The sequence below is a fragment of the Electrophorus electricus genome, chromosome 21, assembly GCF_013358815.1.
Source record: "Electrophorus electricus isolate fEleEle1 chromosome 21, fEleEle1.pri, whole genome shotgun sequence".
NCBI classification, from domain to species: Eukaryota; Metazoa; Chordata; class Actinopteri; order Gymnotiformes; family Gymnotidae; genus Electrophorus; species Electrophorus electricus.
Genome location: NC_049555.1, coordinates 11,591,583 through 11,605,198, shown reverse-complemented (window position 1 = coordinate 11,605,198; position 13,616 = coordinate 11,591,583). Strand labels below are relative to the sequence as shown.

Here is a 13,616-nt window from a genome sequence, read left to right as displayed (position 1 = left end):
GGGGTGTTCAAGGGCATTTCAGGTTGTTCCAGGGAGTCAAAAATATTCAGTATATTCAACATAAAAGAATAAATATTAAAACATAAAGAAATGTTTATGAGCAGGGTAGAGAGACGTGAGACAGACAGTACTAAGTCCCAGTACTATTGTTAGCAAGTATCGGTACCAATACTTCAGTAACAAGTCGATACCAGAATTCTGAAAGCATGATGGTACTTGTGTTCTATCGTCATAGGTACAGGAGACTGATTTCTCTGGAACTGAGGAGGGAAGCATACATGTTTGCCTGCATGTGTGATCTGACATCAGATGCAAAGGGAAGAAGGAGGAAGGTAATGTGGAATGGCATCGGTAAGGGCAGGTGGTCCCAAAAGTCGTGTATGGAGATATTTTGTGTTTGATTCAAATGATCCTGGAAAAGTTATTAATAACCAAGTGACGGTATGAAAACAGTGTCACTGAACATTTTGAACAAAAGGAGGAAACACTTCGAACATATCTAAGCACCTCAAAGACAAATATCCAGATCGGCACACAAAATTCAATGTGAGCGAGTTTTAGTAGTCAACATTAACGACTTGTCATCAAAATGCTTATAACCTGAAAAGTTAACTAATGTTATTGTTTATGAATTGCGATAGCTGTTTCGCTTATCGTAATGCTCCATACACAACCTTCACAAAGGCTAATGCTGCGATAGATAGCTCAAAAAAAAAAAAAAGATACTATTTAACAAGGTACGTAAACTGTGTTTATTCTCCACTGCATCCCTGTTTCTGTTAGTAGGCTATTAGCATTTAGTGTGCGCTGCAAACTCTGGTTTTCTTTGCACTATTTTGGAGATCTTTACAGTAGCCTAGAAAACCCATCACACTGCAAGTTACCTATCGTGCTGGAAATGCACAAAGCCAATTAATCAAAATGACAAACACATATGCTACTTTTTACAAACACAACGCCGAATCATGAACAGCATACAAATCTAGAAAACACTTTATTCAAAATGACATGTGTGCTACATTTTGGTGCAAATTCAGAAAACAAGCAACTTCGGAAATGCTGAAAATCCGGTCGTAACACAATGTGAATATTGTTCTGGAGGGGATGGAGAGGGGATGGACTCTGATGAGACCAGTGGCAACCAAGCTAGTGAAAAGTTTTATGATTTATGATTACCATGGTTTTATCATTGGTATATGATAAAAAATGGTCAATTAACTTATTCATGCAATCCCCTCAGGGGGCTGTGGTTTCCGATTGAGAGTAAGCTGTGCACAAATGGCTTGTCATTTCTCATCGGTGTGTGAGTGATTGTAAAAGCTGATATCTGTCTGTAAAACGACCTTGAATTTGAGAAAGGTATAAATGTAAATATTATTATTATTATTAATATCCATGCTCTGCATTCTTACATATTTACGTACTGTTGCCAAGTTATACAGAATGCAGAAATAGAGAACGCTGATAAAAAGTTTGTTCAAATAAAAGAGATCATGTTGAAATACATTCATTTCACTGGTTTATTTTTGCTGTGGTATCAAAAGTGGTATTGAGAATTGTACAGTTTCAGGGTTACTGGTACCAACTACAAAATTTCTGGTATAGTGACATCCCTACTTACAGCTAACGTTCATGTTAGTTGTAGTTTGAATCAGTCCGGTGTAGCTTTACCATTATGCTCGAGGTCATTGTCTTGCTGGACAGTGAAACTCCATTCTAGTCTCAAGTCTCTTCCAGACTGGAACATGTTTTGTTCAAGGATTGCCAGTCACTTGGCTCCATCCAACTTGCCTTCAATTGAGATGAATATCCCCATGGCACAATGCTGCCACCACCATACTCAACACATGGGATGATGCTCTCAGGTTTATGTTTGGTTTGCACAACACATACTGCTTTGCAATGCACCTTTTTGCAAACTCTAAAAGTGATGTCAGTTGGCTTTTTTTCAAGGAAGGCTTTCTTGCCACTCTTCCATAAGGTCCAACTTTGTGAACTGCCTGGGAAATCGTTCTGTGCAGAGCGTTGTCCTTCCAGATCTCTGCAGATCCTTCAGAGTAGAGCCTTCTGCCTCCTGTTTGCTTCTCTGATTATTGCTCTCCCCTTAATCGATCACTAGCTTTTGATGGATGGCTTTGTTTAGGCAGAGATGCTGTTGCACAATATTCTTTACAATTCTGAATATTAAATTTGCATGTCTGTCTGTCTGTATGTCTCTATGTATGTCTCTATGCATGTATGTCTATGTCTGCATGCATGTCTGTACGCATGTCTGCGTGACTGTATGCATGTTTGTCTGTATGTCTCTATGTATGTCTGTATGCATGTCTGTGTGTGTATGCATGTCTGTCTGTATGTCTGTATGTATGTCTACATAACCTTAGCCTTACCTGCCTGGTCGAGCCCCTTTGTTTTTGTTTTTTTCTGTTTTTAAATAGTTGATGATAAAGAAAAATGTTTGGTGTTGCAGTATAGATTTTGCAGTTTGTATTACACATATTCGGAATTAACTAACAGTGGAATTATCCAGGATCAGAAAAGGACATTTTATCATCCAAATGAGACTAATGAGATTTGTTTTTAGCCAAAAGCTAGAATATCTTCACTCCCCCCAGATGGCTGCAATAGCTACGCCTGCCTGGATGAGAAAATCACTGAGCTTCAATACAGGATAACCTTGCTGATCCAGATCAGAGAGAATTAGATCCTAATCAATTCCTTGTTGGTTTCAGTGAACTCTCCAGCTAACACCAGTAACCCTGTAGCTGCCCTGGACACCACTGCTCCAGAACACATTCCAGACGTGCTCCAGACCAGGTCACTGACCTATGCCCCCGATTGTGTGCACGGCCGAAGCTGAGGAGCTGCTTTACACTGTGGCATGAACTGCGGCCCAAGGAAATAAGCAAGGAGGCAGACAGTCTGATCACCACACTTCTCTCCTGACAAATCCTGGCAGTGTTAAACTGGGGAATAGATTCTCTGTTTGGGAAGAACAGGACTGTCCTCCGCCTGTCCTCTCTCCTGTTTGACCTGCCGCACGGTTAGTTGTAACCCAGTCCCAGTGCAAGAGCTGGCAGGGAACACACAGCCAAGTGACTGCTCCTACTCGGTGCTCATCATCATGTGTGTTGCCACCACTGGCTTCAATTATGCATTCATCTGAACAGCACGTCTGCACACCCACATCACAGCTTCTCCCTCCTATTACATTGATAATGGGAGACTCAATAGGCAGGAATACTAGAAGAACATCAGCTGTTGTCTGCTGTTTTTCAGCAGTGAAAGTTGTTGACATTTTATACCAACTTCCCAGTCTGCTGGACAAGTACTCATCTGTGCAGAATGGGATTTATTCACGAGGTGTAATGATATCTGGAACCAGAGGTTGGAGATATTAAATCAGGATTTTAACAAGATTTTACATTTCTCTCAATCCTGTGGGAAAATCGGTTTCTTTTAAATCTTTAATCCTCTATATTTCACGAATAAAAAAGATTTAGGCTTTATTCATTTAAATATTACAAACATTATTCAGTGTAATAATTCAGATCTGATCCAAATCTTGGTAACTCAGATCCTATTATTAAACTTGATTAAGATGCACTGCGAGCGATGCTGAAGTAGCCTTGGAAGATTACAACCTTTTTAGAATGGATAGAAATTCAAGAGGAGGAAATGTAGCCATCTGCATAAGAGCTTGTTTTAATTGTACTGTTCTTAATGTAGTCATGGTGGAAAAAGTTTTAGAATTCTTGAACTCTGGAATCCCCTGAAAATCTACAGGTCTCATTCTCCTCCCTCCTCAACTACTGACAACTACAACCATCTTTTAGCTCCTTATAAAAACTCGGATTATAAAGCAGGTACTTTCAAAATAAAGTGGTTGTGTTCTGCCTTATATAAGAAGTCTGTAGCAATATTAATATCACACAGATAATTATTGACCAGACCAAACCAAAAGAACACTCTAAGTAATCTATGATTCATTTCAATTTAACAAATGGAAAAGAGAGAAATAACTGACTCAGAAATATTTGAGCCTTGTTTTGGTGATCATTGGTCAATAGCGTGTGTTCAAAGTTCAGGACAAAAAAGGTATGTTTGCTGAGAAGAAGGAATTTCAAACTACTCAATGAGCAAGCCTTCATGAATATCTTGAGTGATATTCATTACACTGCTAACATCCCTGATGTTGAATTAGCTCAGTTCAGAAGAAGACAAACATGCACCACTAAAAATATGGAATACAAACTAGGTCAAGTCTCCGGTTCTCAGCGGAAACGCCACCTTTGCGTACAGAGAAATGTAACGGCTCTGCTCCAGTCAGGCAGAACGGAGCCCATCACCAGTTTGCTTTTGGAATGCTTAGAAACAAATACACCACTCCATAATAAGAAATCTAATTATCGTCTGTTTTTTATTCCAAAATCATCAAATTCTGGAAAAGAAAACTAAGTTTTCCCTTCCAGTTCCTCCTCTTGCCACAGTTGATAGGTGTTCAATATCAGCCCATTAAGAGATCTATGCAGCTTTTCATAAACATCATATACTAATCTGATTAAGTCTGTACAGGACTCCCTCTGTCTGTTTCTGATCCTAACATCCATGGCCTTGTTCCTAACATCCAAGGCCTTGTTTTACTTTATAGTTCTTCTCCTGTGGTGACATGGTTAATGCTTTAGGAGCTAAAGATTTAATAAACATATTATACCCATCAAAAATGTTAGAATCAATAGTAAATAGTTTATCGTAAATAATTCCTGTCAGCACATTCTATTCTGAACACTCCTCAGTATGGGTTTAGAAAAAAAAAAAAAAACATGGCACTGTTAATGCCAACATCTTTTAAATGGCATTATTTTGTCTTTTGATCGAAAGAAACACTGTGTAGCCCTTTTTTGATTTTTCAAGAACAAGAGCAAGTTGATCATTCCTTGCTTTTAAAAGGCTATAAATGTTTTCTGAGTCACCTCATGGACAGCAGTTTGTGGCCATTGGAAATATTAAATCCAAATTTATGCAAATTGCTAAAGCGGTCCTACAAGGCTCAATTCTGGGGCCAGTTCTGTTCACACCTTATATAAATTATATTGCTTCTTCTGTATCTGGGTACAGTGTATATCTATATGCTGATGAGACAATTTGGTACTGTTCTGTGGATAATGTAGATTTTGCTGTTAAATCTCTTCAGTGCTGCTTTGCTGATTTACAGGTGATGATTATAATACTCATTGTGAGCTGTATTCTAAGGTTGGGTGGATCTCTCTTTGTAAGGTGTGATAAGACACTGGATTTTATTTATTTCCAAGGCTCCTTCAGGTTTTCCACATCCTTACATCATTGTTGTCTTTTAACGCAGACCTTACTAGCTCAAATGAGTGGACCACATTGCAGGTGTCAGCTGTTTTTACTGAGTTTGGAAAATCCACTTTTGCTTACTGTGCACCTGAAACCTGGAATAACATGCAGAAAAACCTAAAATGTTCATAATTTTTGTTCTTAGGACAATTTACATTTTTAAATTAATCTCATTCTATCTGTTATTTTTCATTTTTGGATTATGCATGCGCAATGGTTTTATTTTATTATTATTTTAATTAAAGTTTTATTACTTTACTAATTTGATTGTTTTAATATTTCACTTATATATATATATATATATATATATATATATATATATATATATATATATATATATATATATGTGTGTGTGTGTGTGTGTGTGTGTGTGTGTGTGTGTGTGTGTGTGTGTGTGTGTGTGTGCATGCGTGTGTGTGTATGTGTGCTATTGCCCAAATAACACCTACTACTACAAGTTGGTACAGAATTCAAATGGAAACTAAGAATACCAAAGTGTACAGTGGACATGTGGAATATGATAATGGCTATAACTACTGTCAGCCGCTGTTACAGGCTTCTTGGTTTCAGTCATGTTTCAGACCCTAGACTTCAAAATACAAACCACACCCACTATCCTTGGAAACAAATGGTGGAAACCAACTTAAAGACAACTTGGATGCAAGTCGGCAAACTGACGGCACTCTAGAAGGGTATCAAGATCAAAGATGGTGCCAGGATAAAGAAGAAATTTAATGGATGGCCTATAAATATGGCTCTGGAGTCTGCTAAACAAAGGTTAAAAGCACTGGCAGCCAGACTGCAGAGATATGCGAAAGAAGCAGTGGCCAAAATATCCCAGAGCTGGAACCACTCAACATTACAACAGCAGATGTCCCACAGCAGGTCACATTCATGCAAAACTGGGCAGCACCTGGACTTGACATGATCCATGCCGATTGACTAAAGAAACAGATCTGCATGGATGCCCAGCACCAACTGCTAGCTACCAACTCCCATCTGGGCAGGCAAACACAAGGCAGGACAGTAGGACAGTAATGCTCATAAAGTATCCTAAGAAAGGCCAAAACACCATCCAACTACAGACCAATAACAACAACATGGACGCTCTTGCCAGGAATCCTGGATACCAAGCAGTATAGCATACAGGCATTTGTGCAAGTACATGAGCACCACTCAGAAGGGGATTGGAAACACCATCTGAAGTACTGCGTGGATTGACTATAAGAAAGCATATGAATCAGCCCGACACCTGAATCCTTAAATAACAAGGCCTGTATAAAATTAATACGTCCATAGGAGCCTTTATTCAGAACTCATTTGAACATTGGAGGACAGCGCAGAAGTTGCGCTCAACTCAAAGACCATAAAGTGTGACCATAAAGTGTGTTAAATACCAGGGGGATGCACTGTCCCCAATTCTGCTCTGCATAGGGCTGAATTCAGACAGATCATCAATAAGAGTGGGTACAGGTACAAATTCAGGAGTGGAACTACCATCAGCCACTTCCTGAACTTGGATGACATCACTCTGTATGATGAGATGGAAAGGGAGATCGACTCACTGATCCACCTGAACAGGTTCTATAGCAAATACATTGGAATATCATTTGGGCTGGAGAAGTGTATTCTTCTGATAGTTAAAAGAAGAAAAGTGATCATGATAAAGGGGACTACCACAATGCCATATAACAGACCTAGAGGACAGCTACAAATATCTGGAGATTCTCCAATCACAAGGGAACCATGACGCAGATGTTAGAAGTACAGCAGGACGGCTGCTGTAGGAAGGACAGATACCCAGCAGGCACAATAACCTGGCCAAGAGAAGAACTGGAATGCTTTAAGCCAGCTGGAAGGAGGGAAGAAGAGGCCTACAAAGAATGGCTGTAAAAGGCAAAACTGAAGGACAGCAAAGAGGCAATAATCACAGCAACACTAAGATCAAGCAATAAGCCCTAGGCTGATCAAAGAAGGGGTGTATCCCATCAGACAAAACCAAAGATACAGACTGAGCAAAGGATCCTCTGAGGCAACCCAGCACCTCTGAGACAACCCAGCACCTAGCAGTTAGAGAAATACCAGGGACTGAAAGAGGAAATAGAGAAAACATGGAAGGTCCTGGTGGTGATACAGGCACTTGGGGCTATGGCTCCAACAGATCTCAGTCCAAAAGAGCACAATCCAAGGAACAACAAAAATACTCTATTGTCCCCTCAAAATCCCTGGCCTCACACACTGGAAGGATGAGACTGGAATTATAACTTTCTAGAGACAACCGCTTTAGTCCACTGTCGCGATCTCCCCCGTCTGGTGTGCAGTTCCCATGTTGTTTGTGCCATATAACTTTGTTTTTGTCTAGACTCATCCTGTCTCATTTTTTGTTATGCCTGTCCTGCAATGTTTTCATTTGTGTTTTGTTTTCCCCCTTATGACCCCATGTATATAAGGGGCAAACGTCCCGTCTTTGGTTGTCAGTCATTTTTCTCCCTTTGCTTCCGTTTCTTGATCCCTGTTGGTTGTTCTGACTCCTGCCCTCGTGTTACCTGCAGTTATATCTCTGTCTACCGCCCGTTTGACCATGGACTATGACCATGACTTTGCTATTGGAACTACCCTAAATAAAAGTTGCTCACTACCATGCTTGCGTCCTGCCTCAACTCGCCTCACGTTACACCCACGTGCTTTAGCCCAAAAATAAAATTACTAATACTTATATAGAATATCATATGGGAGGTTGGACATTCAAATGTGCCCTATGCTACCCCTCAGCCACAAGAGCCTTTACTTATCTAGTAATCTATCAGCCGGAATTCCATTACAGGTAAATCAACTTACAGGGTTACCAGTGGTGGAGGGAAATATGAGGTAGGTGGAGATGGAGTGTTGCCCCATATTTTAATTTTTGGTTGGGAGAATTGGGGGGGGACCTTCTCTCCTGCCCCTACAAGACTCTGCAAACACCCCTGAGATGACAATTATAGAAATAGAGGACTTGTCTATAATTAAAGTGTCAAGTGAGTTATTAACTGCATCAGAAACTCTCAGTATTCTCAGTATTCCATTCTAACTCAGTATACTATCAGTCTATCACTCTTTCTAACTTCAAAAACCTTTAGTTAAAATGTTTAGACATTATGTGGCTGGTGAGTGTGTAGCAGACTGAAATTGCTGAGTGTGTTCAGTTACACCTTTGTGCCACATCAACTTTCAAAACTGACATGAAAGGAAATCCACGAAAGTATCTCAGGTATTTTACAGCAACAACTATACTTGATACCAGGGATCGGATTTTATAAAGGGCTATTACTGTGTTATTCCTAATACACAGGATCAAATTTTATAAAGGGCTATTACTGTGTTATTCCTAATACACAGGATCAGATTTTATAAAGGGCTATTACTGTGTTATTCCTAATACACAGGATCGGATTTTATAAAGGGCTATTACTGTGTTATTCCTAATACACAGGATCGGATTTTATAAAGGGCTATTACTGTGTTATTCCCCATACACAGGATCGGATTTTATAAAGGGCTATTACTGTGTTATTCCTAATACACAGGATCGGATTTTATTAAGGGCTATTACTGTGTTATTCAGTCACCACTTGAGAATACATTAGCGACTGAGTTCACAATTCAAACAAGTATGTGGTTTTCCATCTAAAACCATCAAAAAGAGAAAGAGAAAAAATAAGAGGTGGAAGTTGGGAGAGCTGATTGAGTGTTTGTATGCACACACAGTTATGCTGCTAATAACTAATATATGAAAAGACTCATCCTATCGCAGTTAAAGCACAGAAAGGTGTGTGTATATATATATATATATATATATATATATATATATATATATATATATATATATATATATATATATATATATATATAAAAGAAAATAAGTCATTTAGGTTAAAAGGTCAGCTGAGACAACCTAAAGTGGGGCTCTCATTTTTAACCTCATGTAGTCTTTATAAATCTTTATAAACATATTTATAAACAACAACAACAACAACAACAACAACAACAACAACAACAAGGTGAGGGTCACAGGGGGGCCCTAAAACTGGCTCATTATACTTGGTTTATGAAAGTACCATTCAGTTTAATTAGAAAAATGACAATGGAAAAATGACAGCAAAAGCACTTACTCTGTTAAAGATTTCAAACTTGCACCAGATTTTACAGACAAAGAAAGAAAATCTGGTTTTTCACTGTAACTATTGCTGCTTCTCCCTGTTTGCTGGACAGTTCAACATTTAATCAAAAACAACTAGACCCAAAACAAGCTGAACTAGATCTTCACTCATGGGTGAATTATAGAACTGAATGAATCATTTCAAATTAGCAAGCATGTTCAGCAGCAACTTCAATGCCAATGTAATCCATTATGTGGCGGCATTTAGTGACTGCGGGGCAAAAGGGCCACCTTGTGGACTGCAGCCAGGGTCACGCACCTCGCCGGGTCATCCGAGTCGGCAGGAACAGGAAGTGGCACCTGGTCTTTTTCCCATGTAATGCTGGGGACAGGCAGGCCATCCACGTGGCATTGAAAGCGGGCAGTGCCACCTGTGGGTACAACCTGAGACTCCGGGTCCTGAAGGAAACGAGACAGGCCTGAAGGTCAGAGGAGAGAGAGAGAGAGAGAGAGAGAGAGAGAACATACAAGAATGAAACACATGATGTAATAAACCTTGCATGACACACATAATATCCCCTGCCTTAGGGAGGCACTAGAAGGCTGGGAAGAGGGGGTCCTGTGGGGTCCTGGCCCCATTTCCTGTGTCCTGGCCATGCTGTACTTTAACAATACTGGGTGCATTTCAGCAACACAGACTTAATATCATTCAAAAGCATTTCCAGAAATAATAGTAGGAAGGTCAGTGGGTTTGCATGGCCCTGCATTAGCCAGCATTACTCAAAACAAGCCTGCTTTCCAAAACCGCCCGCTGTGAAGATGTATTCAGACACAATCAAATACCAGACTCCATATATTCTATAGGCATATAATTTATATATACACATGGTAAATATATGAAACTAGAATAATAAGACCTTTTCAATAAAGACATGCCTTGAATCCTTTCATTCTGAAAGGTTTTCACCATTTTTTACATTAAAAATAATTTCTTTTACAGAGCCTTAATTCTATACTACACAAACTGATTTGACTTTATTTCAAAACAGACTCCAAGCATGTCCTTATGTAATAAATCTCATAAAAATCTTTTGTAACTTATAAAACAAAACATAGAAAACAGCACAAGAGTTATTAACAATACACTCGCATGAACTGCATCATGAAAACAACTTATATAGTACATGACATGCCGTCAAAGCCAACGGGGCCTACTGACAACAGAGCTTGAGATTTTGATACTTTGTGGTGGCAGTGGTGGTGCTCTTATACTCCTATCTGAAAAGAGACCCAGTGCACTGTATCTTTTATATTCTACCAAAATAACAGATAAAACTGAAAATGACCACGTAATTGCCTTCACCTCGACTGGAATAAGACTACAAATTGTGTTATGAAATCTCCCTACACTGCAATTATAGTAGGGGTATTCCACACACACACACACACACACACACACACACACACACACACACACACACATATATATATATATATATATGTGTGTGTGTGTGTGTGTGTGTGTGTGTGTGTGTGTAGCCACATATATGTGTAGCCATATGTGTAGAAACAGTAGCCACAGTCAATAATATGTCATATCAGAGGCCCAGTTCGCTGAAAGCAAACTGCTAAGATTATCCTGACCATCAGAAGGGGGTGTGGAGTCTCTTACAGGGACCGTTTGGAAACACGCTTCTGATCTTGTAGCCACTGAGCAAAGTTTCTCAATGGGAACACAGAGGTCTGGGATGATCCAGCAAGCAAGAGTGGAAGAGATAACGACATGTTAAACATTAACAGGGGATATTTCAGTGTGTTTCATCACATACGGCCTAAACACACACGCGCGCGTGCGCGCGCACGTGTGTGCACACACCACTATAAACTATATGCCCACTGAAGCAGACGCCACTCATTTTCGTGTGCGCGTGTTTGCACGTGTGTTATCGTGATGTGGTTTTTAAGACATTCACATTGTTCCGCACTATGTTTATTGTTTATGTTGTATTTATGTTGTGTTTATGTTGTGTTTATTGTTTATGTTGTGTGTGTGTGTGTGTGTGTGTGTGTGTGCACGCAAATATGTTTTTCTGATGTTTTTCCAACATTCACTATTCTGCGCTATGTTTATTTTTTATGTTGAATTTAATGTGTGTGTACACACAGTTCTTGATCCCACAGACAGCTATTGGATCAAGCGCTGGAGGTGCTGACCACCAAAAGCACATTTTCAGACACCAGGTTCCAGAAAGATCTCATAGAGCTCCTCCAACTTCAGTGAACTGACAGCACAGAGTACATCACTGCATTCATCACAATATAAAAGGCAAACAAGTGATTGTGACAGTCTGATCCTTGATTCTCAGGTGGAGTTAAGGCCATGACTAGGAAACCAACCCGTGCATTCTGGAGAGTCAGATTCTAGCTGCTCAAACCACCACAGAGTCGTGACAAGGAGTTTACTGCTTTCTTCCTTTCTGCAAGCGACACGGAACACATCAGTATTCTGTCCTTCCGAATTCCGCAGGGATGGGTAGCGGATCCAGACACCACCAGCAGAATCAGTAGCAGCTGGGCCCTGAGACAGCTGCAGCATGCTCTAACTCTGCCATTCCCCCACCATCCACAAAGAACGGCCGGGGGGCGGGGCGGGGCAGGGCGGGGCGCGAGGGAGCCAAGACCGCCATGACCAGGGATCTTGCGGACAGCAGAGGGGATGGACTAGACAAGCTTCCATAGGCTGCATTCGTTGCCATAAAATTATGGTCAAAATATCACCACATCACCACCATAATGTACATCTGATCTCGCTACTGTGTGTGTGTGTGTGTGTGTGTGTGTGTGTGTGTGTGTGTGTGTGTGTGTGTGTGTGTGTGTGTGTGTGTGTGTGTGTGTGTGTGTGTGTGTGTGTGTGCGCGCGGATACCCAGTTATTTATTATTATCATCTATTTACCATTGCACCAAATTTAGCTACTTAAGTACCATCTAAATTTTGAGACTCTCTAAGTGAAACTCATCAGTTGTTTTAATTAAACCTAATGCGTGTTGAAAGCATCTCAGTGGCAAGACCACCCTGACATATTTTATAACCGAGTGTACTGAGTGTATGTGCTTTGTGTATGTGCTATGTGTTACAGATGGGTACTAAAACCACAGGGATTGGTTTGTTTCCATCACTGTGGATCCTGCAGCAGGTGGAAATAAGAGGAGATCAGAATAAGAGGAGATCTAAAAGAAAAAAAAAGAAGAGAAGACTAGAAAGAGAAAGAGGAGACCACAGACAGCAAACCTATCGATTTACTTCTACACTCTTTCATTTTATGACCTGTCTGGATTTGTAACACTGAACCTGGTGTGATATTTTGGCAAGTATGAAACCTGAACTTGTGAAGGGCCCTAGAAGGCCTCATTAATTCTGAGGAACACTGAGGAACTCTGAGGAATGGTGTTCCAGCTGCCTCCTTCGAGACCGTTTCATCTCATGCTCATCTGCCCATCCATCTCTCACCAGCCCCCGCCCACAGCCAGCTGGACGCCCCAGCTTCAGAAGGACGTCCTCAAATGCCCTGAGGGGGCTGTCTCTCTCCCATGCTTCCCTTCTAATGGTACTCCTCGCTCTCCTTTTGTCTCTCTCTCTCTCTCTCTCTCTCTCTCTCTCTCTCTTTCTCTCTCTCTCTCTCTCTCTCCTCCCTGTCCCCCCTGCTCTCCCAGAACTGTAATTTCCAACAGGCATCTTGCCAGGGCTAATAGTTACCACCACTGCTGCCATAACTGCAATTAATAAAATCAAACAAACAGGAACGTGACTAGGAATGGAAAGGATAACGACTGGAAGTAAATCATGACCTTACACTCAGGTGACTGCCGGATAAAAGCTCAAGGCATAAGAACAGAGGGACAGACAGTCAGAAAGACAGAAACAAAGAGAAAGATAGAGAAGGATGAGAGAGGGAGAGAAAGAGATACAGAGAGAGAGAGACACAGACAGGGAAGAAAACGAGGTGAAGCGTGATCTGGTTCTCTTCCTTTAGGAGGGAATAACTGAGGCCTTACCCTAGCCAGGTGTGGACAAGCCTCAGCTCCAGCCAAGCAAAAAGGCTTTAGGGCTCCGTGTAA

At 40.6% G+C, this 13,616-nt stretch overlaps 1 protein-coding gene across 1 annotated transcript in view; it reads right to left on the bottom strand.

The window, feature by feature from the left end:
* igdcc4 (immunoglobulin superfamily, DCC subclass, member 4) overlaps positions 1-13,616 on the bottom strand; it is a 60,655-nt gene that overhangs the window by 26,434 nt on the left and 20,605 nt on the right. Inside the window, exon 3 of the mRNA XM_035521109.1 lies at positions 9,819-9,978. Coding sequence (XP_035377002.1) covers positions 9,819-9,978 — 160 coding nt within the window. The remainder of the gene's footprint in view (positions 1-9,818; positions 9,979-13,616) is intronic.